General features: G+C 31.5%; 2 protein-coding genes across 3 annotated transcripts; one reads left to right on the forward strand and one right to left on the reverse strand.

Moving 5' to 3' along the window:
- The first annotated feature begins 2 nt into the window (after nt 1-2).
- On the forward strand, nt 3-19,714 carry LOC130899532 (hypoxia-inducible factor 1-alpha inhibitor-like). 2 transcript variants are annotated; one of them, XM_057809536.1, is made up of 6 exons: nt 3-435; nt 581-843; nt 899-1,193; nt 2,370-2,540; nt 2,599-2,786; nt 19,462-19,714. In XM_057809536.1, the coding sequence occupies exons 1-5, from the start codon at nt 316-318 to the stop codon at nt 2,752-2,754; spliced, it is 1,005 nt and encodes a 334-aa protein (XP_057665519.1). In that variant the 5' UTR covers nt 3-315; the 3' UTR covers nt 2,755-2,786; nt 19,462-19,714. The 2 variants fall into 2 exon arrangements, with proteins under 2 accessions (XP_057665519.1, XP_057665518.1); XM_057809535.1 differs by lacking the exon at nt 19,462-19,714 and adding an exon at nt 4,092-4,231 and having other exon boundaries at nt 32-435.
- Nucleotides 5,823-22,596, reverse strand: LOC130899530 (intraflagellar transport protein 88 homolog). Its single transcript, XM_057809532.1, has 13 exons — nt 22,342-22,596; nt 19,437-19,714; nt 18,397-18,589; nt 17,841-18,058; nt 15,196-15,427; nt 13,646-13,793; nt 13,344-13,537; nt 13,099-13,285; nt 12,611-12,870; nt 10,497-10,708; nt 7,208-7,356; nt 6,869-7,051; nt 5,823-6,024 (listed from the first exon to the last, which is right to left on the reverse strand). The coding sequence occupies exons 1-13, from the start codon at nt 22,483-22,485 to the stop codon at nt 5,903-5,905; spliced, it is 2,520 nt and encodes an 839-aa protein (XP_057665515.1). The 5' UTR covers nt 22,486-22,596; the 3' UTR covers nt 5,823-5,902.
- Between the last annotated feature and the right edge of the window lie 478 nt (nt 22,597-23,074).

Consider the following 23,074-nt stretch of genomic DNA (forward strand, 5'->3'; position numbering starts at 1 on the left):
TTGTGCTATGTCATATTTATTTATTTTTTTATTTATGTGCTCTTCGTTGTGAATCAAGCAAAGGTGTAAAATAGTCGCAATTTTCTCAGGCATAGAAAAAGCGAATCTTGATTAATTGAAATCGCTGTAATTTTTAAATTCTGCATTATTGACAATACAAAAAAGTTTCAACTTATAAAATCATCATTTCTATTCTAATAAATAAAGGATGTTTGTAAATCTTTCCTCCTCACAAATATTTACAATAATGTTTGTTTAACTTAATACAAAACACTTTTTGATTAAAGACTTTACTTTCACTGTTACTTTATTAGTATGTCTGAGGAACAAAAATCATGGGATTCTAGTCAGTTGAGGAACTATGATATTGAGTTGGAGCAGATACCACGATATCATTTTCAAGATCCAAAAGTTGATGAAATAATAAGTAAAAATGTAATTGTATCGATATTATATTTGCAACCACTCCTAAATTATTTGCACAACTTGAACAATTTATTACATTATAGATTTTTCCTCTACTCTACTGGTTTTCTCTTTAGCATATTCTACTTACAACTCACTGTAAATTTATTTGTAGCAACCGGTTCTTATAACTGGCTCAAAACTGGTTAAATCTGCCGAAGAAAAATGGAACTTAGATTATTTGGAGAAACATTTGGGCAAATCAACCTATACTGTATTCTTATCAAAAAATCATAATTTTAAATATTTCGACGAAAAGAAAATTTATAGTAAAAGCAACCCAAAAGGAGTAGAATTCAAACCTCCCACCCAAAGATTGGAAATGAACATTCACGAATTCATGAAAAAATTGAAAGATTGGAAAAAAGGGGATGACAGGTAATATTACTCCGTAATTCTTATAGGATATTTTTTTCATAATATTGTGTTTTAGACTATATCTTCAGCAAACTTTAAATTCTACAGTTGGTCCGAGCATAGTTGAAGACTATTTAAAATTTGATTGGCATTTTGTAGCAGATAAAAAGAATAAACATATGTGGGGTGAATTGACATCAAATGTTTTATTTATTTCTATGGAAGGGAATGTTACACCTTGCCATTATGATGAACAACAAAATCTGTTTGCTCAAATTTTAGGATATAAAAGATGTATATTATTCCCCCCTGACCAGTTTGAATGTTTGTATCCTCATCCTGTTTACCATCCTCACGACCGACAAAGTATGGTAAGTTTGATCTAAGTATTCAAATATTTTGTTATTTTGAGTCAAAATATTAATTTAGAAAAAAATCATTAGAACAACAAGATTACATGTTTCTAGTAGAGTTTCTTTCAGTTGCCCTGAGTTGTATCTGAGTACTTTCAAACATGTCTATCTATCATGAAATATTATAAAACAAAGTTCCCTATTATGTCTATCTTAATTATTATTGAAATTCAAAAATTATTACTAATTGAATTTTTGTGGGGCTTTCATCATTAGATAGAATGATTCATGGAGAAGGTTTAGCTACAAGACTTATGAACATTTTGTGAGAATTGTTTAGAATATGACAATAATTTTGGAATTGTCTGGAAAACTCAAGTGACTTGGGTGTTTTCAACTGAAAAGTTCCTTTTTTCTTTAAGATATAACAAAACAATGTATGATGAAATATTCATTTTTTATATCTACAAAAAGTCTAAATATCATAAACATATGGAGGATAACTTTTTGAACCAATCTTCTAAAAAAATTGTCACATATAATTGTGATTGGAAAGCTGCTAAGGCATTTATAGATGTTTTTTCACACATAATCAGGCAGAAGTTTTATTGTTGTATATAAAGCATTACCTTAATTCATATGTTTATAACAAACATATTTTTTTTTATATTTTAGATCACTTCTGCCTGCTCCCATTTAACTCTAGCCTGCCATAGGTCTTTTATTAGTTCTGTATTTTCATATCTATGCTCTATTTTCGGCTTCTTCATGATCATTCGCGCCTCTTTTTTCCTTGTTTTTATTTTAGAACCTGTTTAGGTATTATGTTGTCTGATAATCTTTGTATATGATCTTATTCAATTAGTCGTTTTGTTTTGACGTCATTTCTTATCCAGTCCCTCCTGGATTTGCCTTGCCATTCTCTACATAATAAAATATATTGAAACTAATCCATATATTTAATGCATCAAGCTGATAAGTCCCCAAGGCAGATGATGCAAAGTTGGGAGGTAGCAGCTGAAATTAATTTCAGAACAATTTTGTTTTAGGTTTACAATAGTATGGACTAATGGAGTGCATTTGTAACTAAAACTTATGATTCTAACTAAAGTTATTCAACTATTACCTTACATTTGAATATATTTTGTACTAAAATATTGAATGGTATTCTCTAAACATCTATATTATTTATAGGTAAATTTTGATAATCCAAATTTCACCAAACATCCAAAATTCAAAAACATTAAAGGCTGTGAAACAGTAGTTGGACCTGGAGATGTTCTTTATATCCCTATATATTGGTGGCATCATATTGAATCCTTACTTCATGGAGGGCCTACTATAACAGTGAATTTTTGGTATAAAGTATGATTTGTAGTTCATGTAATTTTTAAACAAATTCAAAATTTATAATTTCTTATAGGGTGGACCTACTAATTTGCAATATCCTTTACAAGATCATCAAAAAGTATCAATTATGAGAAATGTTGAAAAAATGTTATTGGAAGTATTACAGGATCCACAGGAAATAGGGCCACTATTGAGGGCTATGGTGTTAGGAAGATATACAGATCCTTAAGTAACCTCAAAGGATTTTGCTAATGACATAAGGTATCTATATCACTCTACATTTGTTGATATTACTTGAGAATGTTCTGAGAGCCAAAATAGTTTAGAGCTATTGATATTGTTAGATACATAAGTTTCAGTGGATTAATACCACAAACTACCCATATTAAGACCATTCGCCTATACTGTGATTCAAAGGGCTATCTATGATTTTAGTAGTTGTACTGTGTTTGCATGATTTGTGTCTTTTCTATAATAATTATACGATATTTTTTGGTGAAGTTTAAATAAATATTGTGCTTTATAATTATATTCCATTAATGTAATGCACATAATTCCAAATGTATGCATATGTATAGTAATTGCATTTAGATCACAAAGTTTCATTATTTATCTGATAATCTATTATGAAAATATGTAATTTTGAAGTTTATTAAGCTCCTTATGCTTTTTACAAACGACATTTATGTTTTTGCAATTTTTTTTCTATTTTTCTAAAGCTTCTCCACTTTTAGCTCCCAATTCCATTTACTTGTTCAATTTGGTGCCAAATATATTATAGTTGTTATATATATATTTTCTTTTCTACATCCATATATATATATATATATATATATATATATATATATATATATATATATATATATATATATATATATTTGTGCTTCTCAATGTTGTTTTATTTCATCATCATCGTCATATAACTATATAACATATAACATGAGGTCGCTATCCTAATGCCTTGATTTGTGGGTTCCGTCCAGTTTTTATGAGGAGGACTTTCTATTACCTTATATTTTTTGTTTTGTGTAGCTTCTTTCCTTGTTAAGTTTATTTACTGCAGTTCTTTCTCAATAGCTCTTTTCCAGATTTGTACACATCTGCATCTTTTTTCTTTTGCCTTTTGTATTATAATTTAATGCTTGTCTGGTTATATTTACTGCTGGTTACCGTAATGTATGACTTATCTATCTCCTCGCTTATTAATTCGTTATTTTTTAAAGGTGTTTATTATTTATTCTGTTTGGTTTTGGCATCTGTTGATGAACGATTAAATTTTCTAAAACATCTTTCTATTATATTTCCAAATTTCAGCCCCATATAACAGAACATATTTTATTGTCTTAGTTGTGTTGTTCTTGAGGTACTTTTGTAGACCATCTTTTATACAGTGACTTAACAACATTTTGCAACAAGCCAATCGGTGAAAAAGTTATATGAAAGCAAAATTTTCAATCACAGTTATTATTGATGAATTATGTGAATAGAAGTAACTCAATTTCTCATATATAATTTATTTCGAGATAGTTTTATATATTAAAAGTTAACTTATTTCATATTTTTTAGGAATATGTCATCTACAATATCAACATGTCATTTTTATCTGAAAAAAACTAGAATAACTATTGTATTTTTGTACATATAAACAAATAATTGTAGTGTGTAATTTAAGCCGTAACTATTATTAAACTATTTTTAGTATGAAATACTTTAGACAACTAAATCTCAAACCTTGCGATTTTTTCATTACATGTTACCATAGACCATACATTTACTACTAATTTTGCCAAAAAGTGGCAAAACATCTAAGGACTACACTCAAAACCATCTTGCACAACTACGCACGATTCTATATACCGTTGGTTGCTTTTAATGACTCCAAAAGAATAGTAAGACGTTTTCAATGTTTATACTGTTTGTTAATTGTTTTACTGGACTTTATGTCAGGTGCACAATCTAATTAGATGACAAAGCATATTAGGCGGATAAGCTTCGTAGTGAAAGGCACGCCGCGTTCGCTCGACCGCGAAGTGGGATATCTAGCGTCTAATGCAGTGGTGTTACCCCTTAACACTATTCCTATCAGGACCGGTCAAATGACCGTTTTTAAATTTGCAATTTGAATTTCCTACATTCAACATAAGTGATTCGCCTTTAAACTTTACGACTTTTCCTCATGTATATGTATGATACATTTTTTATTATGCCCTTATTTTTAATGGTTTATTTTGTGAGAAGAATTTGTATTCTTTCTTACCTACAAAAACCGGTCATCTGACCGGTGTACGATTTATACATTTTTTTGATAGTTTGTTTGATAAGTGCTTTCCGTAAATTTAGAGTGTTGGGATATGAATGGGAACAATCTACAAAGTTATAGCAAAGTTATATGCATTTTTTTCAATACTGTATGCACGCGGCGCATATGAGGCTTTTTTCTCAAATACTACAAACCGATAAATTCGCTGTGACCTCCGACTATTGACAAACAATTGTTTCCAACGAAAGCAAGGTGTAGATTCACTCAATACATGCTAAATAAACTGGACAAATTTGGTATAAAATTTTGCTATTCTTTCCTCTTGGAAAGTTTTTCACTATGAAATTAGTAGAACCGTATGTAGGATGTAGAACAAATATAACCACGGATAACTTCTATACAAGTCTACCTTTAGCCAAAAATACTATGATTAGAGCAAATAGAAGAGAGCTATCAAGACTAGCAGAATTAAAAAACGACATAGTACTTTTCTCAGCTAAACTTTATAGCTCAAATAATTGTATGTTGACAGTTTATAAAGCCGAACCAAGAAAGTTATAATTCTCAGTTAGTAATAAACTTAGTAAGTTTATTTTAATATATTGGATAAATGCTTGAGTGTTATATAAAGAAATATAAAGAAACTACGGGAGGAGAAACTAAAAGACAGGAATTTCTATTCCAATTGGCTGAAAACTTGCCATCGAATACCAACAAAAGCTCGGCAAAGAAAATCAACTAATACCCATCGCAAGTACAAGTACAGGTTCCCGTGAACAGAAAGCATGTCAGATAAGATGTTATAAAGATAATAATGTACAGTTAAGAAGCCCATTTATTAAAGATGTAACGAAAAATAATAAGATGTACATTATGTACACTTGAATACATTTTTATTCTGGTAAGTTCCCTAATGGTTTGCATTAAATATTGAAAGCTATGAGATGTGAAAAACCGGCCGCGGTAGGAATAGGTATATGTGATGTGTATAGGAATAGTGTTAAATTTTGTTTTTCAACAGGTATATAAATATCCAATTTACATAACATTTACGTTTATTGCAACCATAAATAAAAAGTATATTAAATACAACGATTGAAAATTCAAACATTATCATTCATTCTGGTAGTAAATCATCTCCTAGCTCTTCATTTCCAAAATCGTCAAAATCCAATGGTTTTCCAGCTCCAGTCCGAGGTCTCATAGGTTGCGGTCCTAGGGGATCAACGTAACTCGCATCTGTAAATAAAAGGTAATGAGACATGATAATTTTGGGCGTCCAAGTTGAGCTCAATAAAATGGTTTCCGGATCTTCACTGTTGCAATTAAAGGGTTTGATGTGACAAGCTTGACATGATTAACGAGAAGTTTTGATTCGTGTCACAAAATGGTTGTTGATTGCAAGTATCATAGAATTGAATGTTTCAATAAAAAAATATAACCAAGTGATACTTTTGAGTGCAATCTATGTAGGAAAGAAACACATCAAGTCTCACAGCTAGTGACATTAAAGATATATTCATAGGTCGCATTCAGCGGATGAAACCGTTGTACAACTGTTTTGAAACCCTAGCAGAATCGTTCGGTGATAGATAAGCTACAAACTTAACACGTTCTAGAGCGGACGCTATGTTTTGGAATGCTTTTAATTTGTGCTAGGTAACGGTAGCGAAGCTAAAACGTGAGAAAAGTGAAAAAAAATTGGGAGAACAAGACAGAAGTTTGTTAAATCAACTGTATTCTGTGATCAAAGGTTAATTTGTAGCATTCTTAGAAGAAAAATGATTGAATTCGGTCAAGAGGATGAGAAAAATTAATTAAAGCTCTATGATTTATTCGCATGATTTAGTTTTGAACTATAATGTCCATCTGTATATAAAAGTGAGTGAATCCTAGATAGATAGATTCTTTAAAAAAAATAGACAACGTACCACCAAATAATGAACACGTTAAGTTTAATAAAAATAATTTCATTTGAATACTTTGAACAAAAATCAACCAGAATGTAAAAAATAGACTTGTCAAAAACTAACAGCGCTATGGTCTGCTGAATGTGACCATAGTTTTGTAGTAAACAACTTACCAATTACAGATTGTCCAAATCCAGAGTCAGTACTTCCTACACTAATATGTGATTGCATTAATCTGGATGATCTTAAATTTTTATTACCAGAATGTGGTGGAGATTTTAGAACCCCGTTTTCAGGTACTGGACTAAAACCTGAACCAGCACTTGAAGATAAACCGCTATTTGTTCGTCTCGAACCTAAAAATGTTAGAAATAAAAAGTAGTACTGTTTCAATGGTCGAGTTGTGTCAATTATGGTCTATAAACATATGTAAAAATGATCAGAGAAGTTGAGTATATGAGCAAATGCAGATATAAATAATTTGAAAACACTTTATTGAGGGAAAAACATACCTGGTCTACTACTATTAACCCTTTCTCTAACTTCTTTGGATTTTTCCAATTTTTTCAATTCCATCAAATATTCTTGTGCCTCTCGCATGCCGAGATCGCCACATAATCGTACCAAAAATCTCAAGCATTCCAAATTTTCTGGAAATTGCCTGAAAATACGTTATCATGAAGAGAAACTTATGTTTTAAACTATTAAGCAGAGCAATGTTACTTAACCCTCAACTAGTATCGTGGTTTTATAGTCACGTAATTGGTATTGGTGTTAGTATTTAATACAATAGTTATAAGCAAAAGATTAGAGAATTGTTGTATTATTTTTATTCATCTTTATTTAAACAGTATTAAAAATAGCACCATGGCAATTTGACTTGAAAAAAATGTAGTAATTATTAATGATCTAAAAACAAAATAACAGAATATCCAAGATGAACTCCAGTTTGATACCGTAAAATTATGATTTCGTTACTGAATCCCGGAACAAAACTTATTAATAAATAAATAGAAATTTTGACAAGACATTTTCATGTACGTTTACTTACTCCTCATCTCAATCCTGACACACACGTTCGTCAATTGAATGGTCTTTACAAACTGCTGCTTGGCATTTTTCACTTCTATCTCTTGTACTTGTACAGAAGTTAGATCTTCTATGTTTTGGTGCAGGTCCGGACATATCTGTGTTTCTTTGGACTCTACTCTCATTAGCATTTTCGCCGAGTACTTAGAAATTGTTGCTTTTAGTTCCATAGAAAATTCTTTCATATCCCTCCCTAACAATATTGTAAAATTTCTTCGTGACAATTTATTATCAACATTAGCACGTAGGCATTAACACCGCAAGAGGCCCCAGTTCTAAGCTGACAATAATGAGTAGTGCATTCTTTGATCAGTGAGTCCACTCCTGATTTAGTTGAAGGACATAGTTCGATTATCTCTGGTTTGCCGCTTTCAGCAATAGTCCTGCTATGATGCACGAAGGAGACTAAAATCATAATTCTATTTTTTGGTACGAACAAAACTAATGTTAGGTTTCTTCTAAATCCAAATTCTGATGACCTTTCCATTCTGTTTCTATTTGGCAAAAACTGGTGGGGTATTTCATCCTTATTTTTTCGTTTAGTGCCGACCTAAATCAAACCATTTTCGATCAGTTTGTTTAGCAGCTTGATAGGTGAGAACCAGTTGCCACCAGTATAGGTTGTATCAGTCTTAGAACGCTAAGGGTAAGTACAGATAATTTGTTAGGGTTTTGATGTTGTGATTCTTTACCTACATCTACAAAAGCATTAAATAAATAATGAATTTTGGAATCACAGAGGCACATAATCTTTATACCATATTTACGAGGTTTACTATTGATATACTGCCTAAAAGAACTTCTGCCATAAAAACCTACTAGCATCTTATCTACTGTAGCGTATTCACTGCAAGTGTAATTTGCTTTTTAATTATTTATAAACATGTTGAAGATGATGCATCATGTATACTCATGTTTATCGAAATGAATTGCTAATAATAAAAAGAGATACCTCTTTAGACTCATAGTAGCACGAAAGATAGCCCTATCCGCATCTACATGATGGGACTTATATACTGTGCTGCACAAAGGTGGCGGTATTACCATAATTTGGACTCAAGTCAGTGATCTTAGCGTTGGTGTGCTCTAATATTATTTCAAGAATTGTATCAGTAAATAGTAAAGACCAGGCTTCGAAGAGAGTCTTCGTTTTATTCGTTACTGCATGATCTTTTAGCACTGGTAGATGTGTGACTATATTATGCATACATGATCGAGCAGGTTTGTGCCTATTTGAATCTATTTTTGCCATAAAGTTACATGTTGGCAGATTGATCATATCATCTACTTTTTCCTCACCATCCGAAGCTTGAATTTCAGATTCAGTGAGGTGAGCACTGTGCGTATTTACAACTTCACTCGAATCAGCGTCTTCTTCTACATTCACACTCTGCTTAACTTCTTTATTACTACTTAGTTCACTTCAATTTTCCACATAGTACTCCAGTTCCCTTTACGTCAATGGACGCTGCGCCATTTTAATTCCCGCACTCTGATTTAAAGTCACCAAAGGGGTATTGTGGGGTGATACGACACCCCAATCTGCACAAAATGGTTTTATCAAAAAAAATTGTCTTCTATTAATACGTGATAGATTACCTGAAATAAGAAGAAAAAACAACCAATTTTTTATTGCAGCCGTCGAGAATATTTACTGTGGGGTGTCACAATACCCCACGATACCAGTTGAGGGTTAAAGATATTGTTAAAAGTTATAAAATGAAATGCAAACAAAAATTTAACTTTCTACTTAAAATGTCGTTTTACTAAAATTCTAATTACCAACTTCCTTTTTTAGCCTTTCTTGAATATTCTTGTAGGTTCCTCAAATATAATCAAAACAGTCTAGAATACTCTTAAATATTCGATAACTGCATAATCATATAGTCAAAGACCAAGTTATAAATTAAAAATAAACTTTTATAGCCACGCTAGCGTTCAAATAGTATTTGTCCTTATGGTCACAAAAATTCTACATTAATAAGTCACCTCTAAATCGATTTAAAGTAGCAACTTCGTCCAATACATCTTAATAGTGATATCGGATATTTTGCATCCAGTTCTTATCAATCTGGAAGCTGTTTTCCTAATTCCACAGCTACTTTGGCCTCCATCTCACTATTCCAGGTCTCTGATATCAACAATTCATTGATTTCTTTCAGGGCATCCTTGGTTCATCTTGAAAATAACCCCGCACATGACACATTAATAGAAACAAGGTTTATATCTTTTTGCTTGAACTTTTGACGCTTTTATAAAATATAATCTTGGAGGTTCTCCTCAAATACAGTAGTAACATTCCAGGATATTAGTCATATAGGCAAATGTTAAGTTACAGGGGAAAGAATAATCAAGTGCCATCACCTCTAGTTGAAAAAGTGTCCAGCCGTATACGATAAATAACAATTCAAACACCTTCCAGAATGGCGCTAGTGTAGATAAAGGTATATATATATACAAATCAATTGTAGATTGACTGAAGTATGCCGAGTTAATAAATTTAATATAATTTTTGACTCGAGCAGGTAACTATTGAAACTTGCGTTGTACAAAATAATGTAGTAAATCTAACCTAAAAGAAATTTGGCCTGATAATGTGGCGCCACCTTTAGTTAACGCAGACACTTTTCATATAATGATTGTTCTCATTTCTCTACCCTCCCAAATTATATGTAGAAGAAAAGATATTAAAGAAGGTAATGTATTACGCACCTATGTATTTCTTGATAAAGTTTCAATGCTTTGTGCATGTTTCCGCTTCTTCTATGGCAACTGGCTACCATCATGTTCCATTTTGGTTCTTGAGGTTGCATTATTGCAGCTTTTTCGAAGTAAACAAGTGCTTTCTCCACAACTTGTAATTCTATGTAATAGGAACCAAGCCAGTCAATTACTGACAAGTTAGCTGGATAATATCTGTAGGACTGAAAAAAAGACCAATAATTTTAGATATTAAAATATAAATACTGTGAATAAACCATGGAATTGGCAGTTATGAAGGGCAAGAAATCAATAAAATTTAAATAGAATACAAAAATTATGTAGATATAAGGTGTTTACAAATATCCTGAAGCTAATAATTACACCATAATATTTTGAACGACATATTCGAAATATCCTTCGTGGAATTCTATACAAGAATGAGTGAATTCAATGTTATGATGTGAAAAATATTTATTGCGTCAACAAGCCTGCGTTGAAATTCATAGGATTGCCTTATTTTACAAGTTGTTTCAATAACGGTCCCTTCATCTCTAGGATAACTGAAACACTGAAAAATAATTTGGACTCCTAGTGGAGAATGAAGTCTGTCAAAGTTCGTTTGTTATGACTGAAATATAGGACTGTTAGAGTATCACTGACGTGAGTGATATCCTATAAGTTATAATTGAATGGCACTAGGCCTTTCAATTGACGCACTTCATTGTCACTACGCACATTTATTTGTTTGTCTATTACATTAGGGTGCAATTTCATTCGCTAACTGTATTTTGCACCGAAAGGATGTATGGTTTCTTAACTGATTCTAGGAGGATGCTATAGTCAATAACTAGTTGTGAAGATAGTAAAGGGCATCGACGATGGCGCCGTAGTTTTGGAACCTTTTTCGATCTGTGGCTAGTAAGACAATACAAATGCCTTAATTTTAGCCCCATTTGGTAAATATATGCTTCTTCCAAGTAATGACGCGGTCTAAATGCTTGCCAGAGTATGTTACATGCTGGGATTTAGTTACATTAACAATAAGTTATGCGCCATATTTCTAGCCAGCGCCTTATATGAGAGTCAGGTATAAAAACAAATTCATGAGATGTGTCAGCTACCAAAACATACTCTTATAAGATTTCATTACAATGTTGCTAGTAGTTTCGGCAAAATTATGGAAACTATGTACGAGTATTAATAACTTTTCTTCACCACCCTTTATCTTAAATAGGAATGTTTATTTTCCAGTATTATTCCCATCTCAGACACGGGATCGCTTTTTTGAAACAACTTGTATAGCTACTATAGGAAATAAAGTTAATTAACCTGGTAAAAAAGCTCTGACAAGGCGATACATTGTCACTAATTTTATTTAATACTGTTAATATATAAATTCATCTTATAAATGGGAAAAGATAGTAACTGCAGAACTAAGAAGTCTAAATTATTTCATGTGTTGATGACATAATAAAAATAGAAATAAAAAATTTATTTAAGATCTGGTACATGGTATATCAATATATTTCACACAATTTGTGGTCTCTTCCATCATTTTTGGTAGTGGCAAACAATACCTTTCACGTATTTGCGGAGACATGAGAGTCTTAAGAAATTGAGGTTATAATCACAAACACAACTAATTCTACGTTCAGGTAAAATGCCCTTCCAGAAACAATTCCTTGTAAGAGATGAATATTTTGCATATTGTAGGACTAGAGTAGTCTGTAGTCTACTACTGTAGTCTTGTTTCGTTCTACTCCCACTTCGTGGTTGACCATAAATCTTTTTTCATATTTGTAAGTGTAATACTTTTGATGAAATCAATTTTGAAAATGAGGGATTATTTATTATGAAATTGTATCGTAAACTAACCGATGAGAGTTCATTAATTTTTTATGGATAAAAATTTGGTAAAACTCTTGTCGACTACAGGTGCATTTGGAGAAATTTTATTTCTATGTCCTGTTTGAATAATTTGATAAAGACAAAAATATGAATTCATAACTATGACAGAAGTTTCCTGGAAAACACCTCAATGAACAATTATTAATGCAACAGGAATATCAAATAAATTGGTATTTGTAGTAGATAATATTCTATTTAACAGAGAGTATACTAACATCAGTGTGATAATGATGGGCTTGCTGTTTATCGCCTTCATGATCGTAGAGTTCACCCAATTTTTGTAGAGCTTTGGCATCAGTTGGCACTAAACCAAGTAGTTGTTGATAAGTATCTGATGCAGCTTCGTTGTCTCCGATTAATTCTAATAGGTTTGCTACTTGATACACTACAGCTGGTAATAAAGCTAGAGATCCAGAAAATCTTTGAAAACAGGATAATGCTTCTATGTAGTGTCCTTGTTGCTTCAAACACAAACCTTGAAAAAATAATTTTTTATATGAATGTAGGGTATATCAAAACAAATTTAGTTAAACATAAGTTTTAAAGCAAGAGCTGCTGGCCTACCTGAGTAAGTTGAAAAATATTCTTGAAAATACTACTATACATTTTGAATTTTTTTAAAATGTACTTAAAAAGTATAAGAGAACATGTGATTACAGTTTATATGCTTCAGAAAGAACATATTTTATATTTTTTCAATTACCCAAATTAAATATGGCTTCGAAAAAAGTTGGAGCATAATTTAAAGATTTTTGAAAACAATCAATTGCTCCAGCTAGATCTCCTTTTGCCATTAAGCAAGCTCCATAATTGACATAACCTTCGGGACTTGGGGCATTATGTTTTTCTACTACCCCTGCATATCTCAAAGCTTTATCATAATCTCCTTGCTAAAAATTACCAAATAATTCGTAGTTATTATGAATATTTAACTCGATATAATCTCACCAAATAGTAAATAAAACTTAGATTAACTGCTGCGTTTATAGCAATGACAGATTCTTTTTCAAAACTTTTTAGTGTTTCAATTGCTTCAGGCAACTGTTTTTGTTTCAAAAACATAACTGCTTTATTAATTTCCAAATCTGACGCCAATCTGCCATATTCGGAATTCTTGATAGCAGACACACACCAATCATAGCCTGAAATATTTTATTTACAATTAATCAGTAACTATAATCCTGTATTAAAATATGTATGCAAAAAATCGGAATAACTGCACACAATAATAACAAAAATATGTATCGTACCTTTTCCAAAAGAATCTTCAATAAAGGGTGCTATTAATTTAGCTGCGGTAAGTATACAATATTCTGCCTCTTTACGTTTTTTCATTTCATATCTATGAAGGTCATCATCCTGAATAGCTAAAGCTATTAAAGCATCTTCTGGGGAGTCCTTAATGAAACAATGAAAATCTATAGTAGATTTATTAAAACCTAGATTTTTCAAAAGCAGGTTTCTTATTGCAAAATTAGGGTAAACTGCATATATATATTGTACGCATCTTTTTCAGAAATTTGTAATAAGTAAAGACGGATTTTGTCAGTTTTTATTACTAGAGGTCATTACTGAGATTTTTCTGCGATCAGTTAAATCACACCAGAACGATAGCTGATTATAAAATAAAATTGCTTAGGTTTTGCTGCAGTTTTGATAGATAGACAATTCAGTAACTATTTAAAGGGATCAATAACTGTATTATTTTGAATTTTAAATTTATAAAATCCCGTACTTAACTAGGATCTACGTACATGCGATATTTATGATTGAAAATATTTTTTGTACATCCGTCAATAACAGTGACATTTTTAATGACAGCCAATAATTTTAAAAGTGAACGTTTGCGTAACAGCTTTTTAAAAATATTTTTAACACAGTGTTGTGATTATAGAATATTAAAATGCAATTTGAAGTTTTATCATTTTTAACACTCACATCATAAATATTTTTCCACATGATTAAATGAACACATACTCCCTAAGTGTCTAATAACTGTACAGTTAACTCTATTATTTGAGTAATTTTTTCAGTGATTTTCGGATCATTTTTGTAGCATTAGTAAAATATATCAAAAATTGGCAACTATTTCAAGCTTTGTGTACACTTAGCCCCCACCTTGTTATACCTTTATCTTGTTTACCATCTTTATCTATTTCTGTCGATCCATTTTGGCGAAAGTCCTGTTTGTATTTTAATATTTTGGTGCTCATGTGGGGCTTTGCATCTATTTCAAACTTTGTGTACACTCAGTCCCCACCTTTTTATACCTTGTGATTGATTACCGGTCCTTTCCGTTTCTGCCTGTCTCTAGAGATTATTTTACCAATTCTCCACTCTCATTTTTTCCTCCTTTCAAATCTATCTCTACCTTATCCCTCCATCTCGACCTCGGTCTTGCTTTCCCACTTTATCATCATTCTTATTCCTGCCTTCGGTCCAGCTCTCTATTTATGACCCAGTCATCTTACTTTTGAATTTTTTATTATCTTCACTTCACTCCTTTTTCTTTATTTGTTCTTTTTAATAAATTACAATACTACAGCGCTGCCACATAGATCATTGTAACCTGCGTATTGTCCCTGAGATAGACAATTGACAAAGAACGTGAACGATAAAGACAACTTCCAAATCAGGACAGGATCAGGAGACAAATAAGTTTTTAATAATATGTGTATATTATTGGGCTTGACGCAGATTCAGAGTTTTGGAAAATACTTCTATTAAAACATCTGACAACGACACGACAATATATTTTCGTTTTTCACAACAAGTAAAAATCTCATATTAAATTACTTACCTGCTCTAAATTATATTTATCTTCATCATAAAGATTGAGTGGAACGGAAAGCAGAATGGAGAAAGAGCTACGCATTTTTTCTTTGTCATCTAAAGCTCTTGAACAAACTACCAAATGTAAACCAGCACTATGGGTTGCTTGCTCATTCATAATATATTCTAAACTACCAATTGCTTCTTCCCATTGACCCATCTTTATAAACACCATTGCTATATTATGCATGATTCTAATCCTATAAAAAATTTGTTGATTTGATAGAGATGAATGAGTTAGATAAAATTATACAGCTTATTATTAATTAAATTTATTATATCGGCTACAAAGTAAACCGACTGACAAACTTCGGTTTAAACATTACCGGTGGTCTAGGGGTAGTTTAAAATTCAGTTAAAATGTTTATATATATTTTTTGGACTTTCTTATTCTCTTGTTCCTCCTTGTTCTATGTCTATAATTTTTTTCTGTTGCTCTAAAATCTGGCATTCTCTGTAAGTAACTCAGTCACTCTATTCTCCTGATTCTTATTATTTTGCTTAGTTCTGCTTCTCCCTCCTTTTTACCTCCTAGTATCCTTCTGATTATTTTTCTTTCCCATATATCTAACATCTCTTTCTGTGCTTTATTAAGAGTCCATGCTTCGCCTGCGTAGCTCACTGTTGATCTTATTGTTTTGTATAGATGTAAATTATTTTGGAACTTATTATCGCATTCAGCGCTTCCATCTGTTTACTTCCCTTCGTCAACCTCGCTTCCAGATTTCCTCCCCAGTCACCGTCGTCCTTGTTAACTACTCAAAGATATACATAACTTTGAACCTGTCCTAAGTTGATTGTTTTTTTCTGCGTTCAGTTGTATTCTCTAACATCTCATTGCCCTTTCCTTTGTGGTGTTGTCATTATAATGAACTTCGTTTTATCTTCGTTGACTCGTAGATTCACTATCTCTGCCGTTTCTATGAAGGCGGATTTCCTCAAGCTCGTTTTCTGATGTTAAAAGGATAACTACATCGTCGGCGTATGCCAGTAGTTGCGTTGTACTTGTTTTTAGCGTCCCTGTTCTGTTCAAACCGATTTTACGTACTATCCATTATAATACTATATTGAAATGTGTAGTGAATAACGGATCTCCCTATTTTAGTCCTGTTTTGGTCTGGAAACATTTTGATACTTTTTGGTTTGCCTTTACCTTAGTTTTTGTATGTTCGAGTGTCATGTTGGTAAGACTTGATAGCTTTTTTGGAATACTAGGATCGTTCATAATGCTGTTCAAATAGTTTCTGTATCGTATCGTAAGCTTTTTAGAACTCGAATATGATGATGAAGAAATTCATCAACATTGTCGACACGCCGAAAAGATTATTTGTTTTTCCCCCTTGTTTATTTTTGTTTATAAGCAAATCAACTTTAAAATAAATATCAGGAAAAATTGATTATATTTGTGACAATTTTAAACTAGAGTCTAAGGCAAACTTTAAACTTTAGTTTAATATCCACTTTTTGCCTTAGGATGTAAAATTGTCCCTTACTCCTGTTATATTTAATCAGTCGAATAAAGCACGATACAGATTAAAATATAAAAGAATAAACAAATAAGAATTAGTGTAACAGTGTTGTCAATATTAATACATTGTAACAATTCCAGCTACTGTAAATATTATTTTAACTTATTTTAATGTTATTAAATGAAAACGGGTCGTAATTTAAACTGAAAATGGGGCGAGAATCATACCCGGATAATGTGAAAGCTATTCCTTAAGGAGTTGATTTCTTCGTAAAATTAATTCAAATTCGACCTTGTTCGCTTTCTCAACGGCTCAGAGAATGCACAAAATGCTTCGTTATTAGCAAAATAAATGAAAAATATGCAGCAGGTTTATTAGAATACTTGAGAAGTCGTAATGGAAATCACAATAACTCGTGTCTTAGTTTGTTCAACCTAAGTAGAATAGAATGAACCATCGAAATAGCTCTAGTATAATTAGAGTTTTATTTTTGTATTGAGATGAATTTGTCCGCTCATAATAAGCTCATTCTATGACGTTTTCAACCATTTAAATCAGATATACCCTGTTCAGAGGGGAAATAGTGTTGCGATTAAGGTATAAATGTAGAAGCAGAAGACAGACAGTACTAACCGAGATTGTTTCTTTCTCTATTCATTCATTTCCTCGGGGACAGGGTGACCTCTACCGCAAGGCAATACCATGTACTATTGCCTTTCGATAGACAGCTCGCTCAACTTTCATTTTTCGATATTGTTTGGACTTAGATTTTAATGGATGGTCTGGTAGGCAGATAGAGAAAGATCTTGCTGGATCACTGCGACCACAACTAGGTTATATTAGAGTACAAAAAGCACTAATCTATGGGATTAGAAGAATAAAAGTTCTTCCCAAATGGTTTCAACTTTTATGTAGTTGTTTTTCATATTTTTTATCTCAGCTGTTTATCTTCTTGTTGAATCAGTTTGCAAACTTTTGATTTTGGGTTATAATAAAAAGAGCAATATAGGAACGAAGTTTTACATAAAACAAAACCTAGGCCAATATATGAAAACAAGAATGAAAGTTGAGCAAAAGATGCAATGATAAAAAACTTTCATTTGACTAATTTAGAAAAATAATCAAAATACATTGTTTATTCTACCTTAGGTTTTTTTGAGTTGATGGTACTTGATCCAAAGCCATACGAAACATTTTGACGGCCATTTGATATTGTCCTTGTTTGAAATATATATTTCCCATATTTACTTTTAGTCTGTAAGCATTAGCAAACATGCGATTCTTTGTTATCATCTGATATGAGTTAATAGCATCAGCATATAATTCGTTAGCAGCATATTGATTTGCCAATGTAAACAGAACCTAGAATAATAACAAAACTACTTTCGTGTGAACTTTATTTCAATTATTTGCATCTTAAGTGATTAGTGGAATTTAAACTACCAACATAAGTCGTGAAACTTTTCGCAAATGGTTACACAAATTTTAATTTACATTTGTTAAACATTATTTTACCGATAAAATTTTAAAATTGTTAAATATCAAACACAAGAGTAAACAAATAATATATTGAATTATAATTAGTGTTTTATATTTTAATAATTCCGGTGCCTGCGCCACTGACACTTGAATTCGATTATATCTATGTATCACTAATGAAGCAGACTAATTTCATTTTTAGTTTGTTAGACTGTACTTACCGCGTACGTCAAATCAATATTATATTCTCCTACTCCAGATTGTTCTTGTAACCGTATTAAATTCCTTTCTTTATTAGAAGCCTCTTTTGCTTTTGTAAGAGCTTTTCTAACATCGCCTTCGCTTTGAGCTATGCAAGCTTCTTCTATTAGTTGCATTATTTTATATTCTTGTTGTTTGGTTCTCTCTTCCGGCCTAAGGAATTTCATGCAATGAAAATTACATAATATGTAATTCCATCATTTACTTATTCAATTGTATGTTGTAGATATTGCAATAAACAAAAACGATTACTTCAAATCATTATAATTATTTTATGTGATGTCTAGAGTAATAAACTGAATATGGTATTCTTTTGCAAACCCTATAAGCAATAAAAGTTATAGCTTAGATACTAATTGAAGTAATCAAAGTCTAAAAGCGGTTTCTGGAACAAAGCTCTTCATTTTAATGTTCCTCGTACTATAAAATACAGCAACTCCATCATCCAAAAGTACTAACGTAACGATCGTATACGTCGAGTCGTTATATGTAAAGCCGGTACTACACGATGCGTCCAACGTTTGCGCCAACATTCACCTTCCGACCTAGACTGTACTTTCGACGAAGGCTGAAACCTTACTTAAATTTACACAAACAGCATACAACAGATATAAATTCTTCTAAAATAAACTGGATGTTATCGGCGAGTTTAGTTTTTCATACACATAGCATTCACGCGCAAGAGGACAAGAAGTGTGTGTTGTTGTACAGCAAGAGTTGGTTCCAGCTTCGTTCCAATGTTAAGTACTTCTTTGACGCGGATCAAAAAAACCGACCTTCCATGGCCAACGTTGAAAGCAAAACATTCGTCGCACTACTACCACACGATGCGACCAATCATACCAGCGTCCAACGTTAGAAGCATTGGATGCATAGTGTGGTACCGGTCTCAGAATATTTCGTAAAATATATTAAATAAAAAGCATATTCAAAAGAGATCTATTTTGTATTTATTTCCTATTATCATTAACAAATTTTGATTAAAAATTATTAAACTTACGAATCATCTTTCTGTAATTCCAAAGGAGGTGTAGGAACGGACGCAGCCTGGTTCAAGGGATCAAATGGTTTTCCATGAGAAGTGTAGCCAGCCCCACGAACGGCTGTCATAGGTCTACTTACAGCATCGACACCAGTTCCTGGTCGAAAACCTGACGTACCAGGTTTAAAACTGGTTCCTGGTTTACCAAAAGTATTTGGTTTGAATCCGGTTCCTGATCTGTAACCGGTTCCCGGTTTAAGGGGAGTTTTAGGCACAGCGCTTGGCTGACGATGAAACTATAAAATAGTATTATGCACCAGTTTAATAGAATAAAAATTGATGATGTATGCTGTTAGAAAAAGTAGTCGGCAGCCTTAAATTTATTAACAAGAAATGGAATTAATCGCATTCATTTCAAAAATTAGACCCAATCTTTTTTCCACTGACTCTCTTCTCAACTCCAAAACTACTCTCTCAGATACCTTTGATTAGTATATACTATTTCGTTTTACTTAAAAAGTAAGTATAAAAATCTCTTTTCGATCTTTGCCATCAATGAATAATATCTGTTAGTATTAGATCAAGAAAAGCACAATTTTCTACGCTAGTTCATGTGACGATTGATTATTTCAGAGCTGACGAATCGTATAAAATGTATTAATTTCTGCACTAGTTGAACAATATACTATTTTAATGTATTGATAATTCTAGTTTTTTATTAAATTCTCAACATTTTTGTTAATAATACAGAAAATAGCGTTATTATTATACACCTTCATACATACACAATAAAATGCTTGATAAAACCATTGTATAAAGAATAGTAGAACAGTGACAATGTTAAAACCATTTGAGGCAATTTTGCACGCCATCTATAGTTACTTTTACGCTCGTTCTCCATAAAAATGACCCGTAGCTTAGTGCCATCTGAAATAAACAGCACTATTTTCAACAACTAAATTTTTTTGGAAAGATTTCAACTAAATGTGAAGTTTTCTTTATCTTCGAATTTCGAACCGACAGTACATTGTTGCCGATTTTACTTTTTATTACGAAAGTGATACAAATTACCTATTCGATAGGAATCTTTACAATAGATAGATAGGACGTATTTTGAAATATCATGTTTCTAATAATGTTATAGCATGTAATCATCTCGAACCGGAAATAAACTTAATCTCAGTAGTCATTATTTGTCACCAATTTCAATGTATAAAAAAAAGATTTTTGTAATGAGTTCGTGTAGCGCTAGCAAATGAAACAAATAATTTTTTATTAATCTGTTAATCACTTAAATTTGGAATAGAAAGAAGGATCCTTGCACAAAGGTATATAAAATATATATACTTCCCTTTGGTGACTGAAATAATATGAATTTGCGATTTCAGAACCTCGGTCGTGAATGTATTTTTGAAACATTCATATTTTGATGATATTTTGAAGAGTAGAAAAAATAAGTCCTGGCTATTTTGTATGTTTTTTTAACTTTCAGTTGATTTATGTGATTTATCCATTTTCCCCTTTCTTCCTATGAAAAATATTTTTGATTTTGTTCCGCTTTCGTACTGTATTAATATATTTGATAAAATCAAAAACAATAACTTGTAAAAAGTTCTAACTGTACTAATATTTTAAACGTACTCGTATAATATGCAATGCGACCATAATACAAATAAACTCATTACCTATCAGAAAAAACTATTGGACGAATTATCTTTTATTTGACGATAATTGAATACCTACTTATATTTAGTATTGAACATTTGTAAACAGTCATTTATTCACATTCACTATTTTTTATTCCTTTATGAAAAATAATTGTCTTAAGAATAACTCACTCGAGTGTATGATCCATTTTTGACATCTGGTAGGGTCATTCACGGGAAATCGGTACATTTTAATTGTAGGATCTGATCTCTTACTTAGTCCACACTTGAAATAAACACTAAAAAATTGAAAAGAAGAAGTGATTATTTGTTATATAAATACATTTTAGTAAGTTGTTCGCTAAATATACAGTTTTTTTTTCGAAATTGTAAGCTGTAGCATTTATACATCTAGCGCCTCTTATAATTTGAATATATCAACTAAGAGAGTAGTGATGTATATTAATTGTAATAATATCCACTTACCTTAAAAATGAAATATATATCCAAGTTGAAAGATTCTCAAATCAAAATAAAATCCAAATTCACAACCAACGAAACTCAACAATAACACAAAGAACACAATAAGCTTAAGGGTTGATTATAATATTTCAAATAATTTTGGCGCCATCTGTTATTGGGGTAATTCGGCAACCAAAGTTAAGAAAACACGTAATTCAAGCTACGACATACAGTAAGAAAAGACGTGCTGTGGACGCCAACTCTCCAATGCCATCTATTGGTGGCGTCCATCTCGTCAAATGATATCGTCATAAAGTTAACCTACTATCCTATTCTTTATAAAATGATAAAACTAAGCATAGTAATAATCAAAAATAATCTTGACAACGCTGTCGAGTGTTAAATGGAGAAATGTCAGATGATTAAATCATGTACTTTTAGATTAAATATAATAAAATTGAGTTTTTGTCAAATTTTTTGTATTTTTTATAATTTATGCACTCAAGGTAAGTTTAAAATCATGATTCATATTAGTTAAGACAAAAAAGCGAATTAAAAAAATTATTATATAGATAAAGTGAAACTATAGAATAATCTTTACCCTACTTTACAATCAATCAATTGCGCAAGTGCAGTCTTCCAAGTAATATTTATAAATAATAGATTCAAATTAGAAAAAAAATGTGATACGATTCTTCAACTATTACATGGATTCCAATATCTTAAACTATAATTTAAAAAGTTTCAAACGTTTTGTATTCAGTTTTCTAACATTTATTTTTACATTAACAAAAAAAAAAAACTGAAATACATACCTCTGTAGATGATCCTAAATGCATTATTGGTTTTGGTGTTGATAATCGGGACATGTTTGTTTTGTTTGTAGCCTCTTCTTTGAAAGTAGATGCTTGTGAGGTTTCCGGCCTAAAATCAGGTTGTTGCACTAAAGCGGCAGCCATTTTAGTTTCTCAACATTAAGCAGATGAAAGTGGTAAAATATGTTAAACTATGTGTGATTACGGATTTTCTAGAAAACACCTCTGCGGAGGTAAAGGTTTTGTTTGTAAACTACCTATGTTACCATAGAAACTGTCAGTCCTTCTGTTAGTTGATCAGTGATTCACTAGAGGTCATTTAAGATTTTTGATGTGACGCTTTCTGCATATAAGCATAAACATTTTGGTGAAAAAGTTTATACACGTTCAACATATGGGGGGAAGTTTCCAATAAATGTTTTTTTTTGGATGCAGACTTTGTCATACTAGACACTTGAAATTTGGCACAGAAGCTCTTTTATTTAAAAATGAGTAGTTATTTTGGGAAACTATGGTTTCTACAATTTTATTGGAATGTTTATAATCAATCATATGACGCTTTTGGCCAAAGATCTGCACTAGGAGTACTTTTTCTCACAAATCATTCAAAATTTCTAATAAGGGTTAGTGATGTTGAATGTGAAAGTTAGTATCATAAAATGAGAAAATTTAGAGATAATGGAACTCTCTGAATTATCAACAAAATAAGTAATATAAACGTTGAATAGCTAGT

This window comes from Diorhabda carinulata, chromosome 11 (assembly GCF_026250575.1).
Source record: "Diorhabda carinulata isolate Delta chromosome 11, icDioCari1.1, whole genome shotgun sequence".
Lineage (NCBI taxonomy): Eukaryota > Metazoa > Arthropoda > Insecta > Coleoptera > Chrysomelidae > Diorhabda > Diorhabda carinulata.

What these genes read in the sequence shown, in the direction of transcription:
- LOC130899532 (XM_057809536.1), top strand. Translation starts at nt 316, where the DNA reads ATGTCTGAGGAACAAAAATCATGGGATTCTAGTCAGTTGAGGAACTAT. An exon ending in ATGAAATAATAAGTAAAAAT is followed by an intron (nt 436 to 580) that starts GTAATTGTATCG and finishes ATTTATTTGTAG; the next exon opens with CAACCGGTTCTTATAACTGG. An exon ending in TGGAAAAAAGGGGATGACAG is followed by an intron (nt 844 to 898) that starts GTAATATTACTC and finishes ATTGTGTTTTAG; the next exon opens with ACTATATCTTCAGCAAACTT.
- LOC130899530 (XM_057809532.1), bottom strand. Translation starts at nt 22,485, where the DNA reads ATGGCTGCCGCTTTAGTGCAACAACCTGATTTTAGGCCGGAAACCTCA. An exon ending in GAATTACAGAAAGATGATTC is followed by an intron (nt 18,590 to 19,436) that starts GTAAGTTTAATA and finishes GAAATTCCTTAG; the next exon opens with GCCGGAAGAGAGAACCAAAC. An exon ending in CTTTATCAAGAAATACATAG is followed by an intron (nt 7,357 to 10,496) that starts GTGCGTAATACA and finishes ACGTATTTTCAG; the next exon opens with GCAATTTCCAGAAAATTTGG.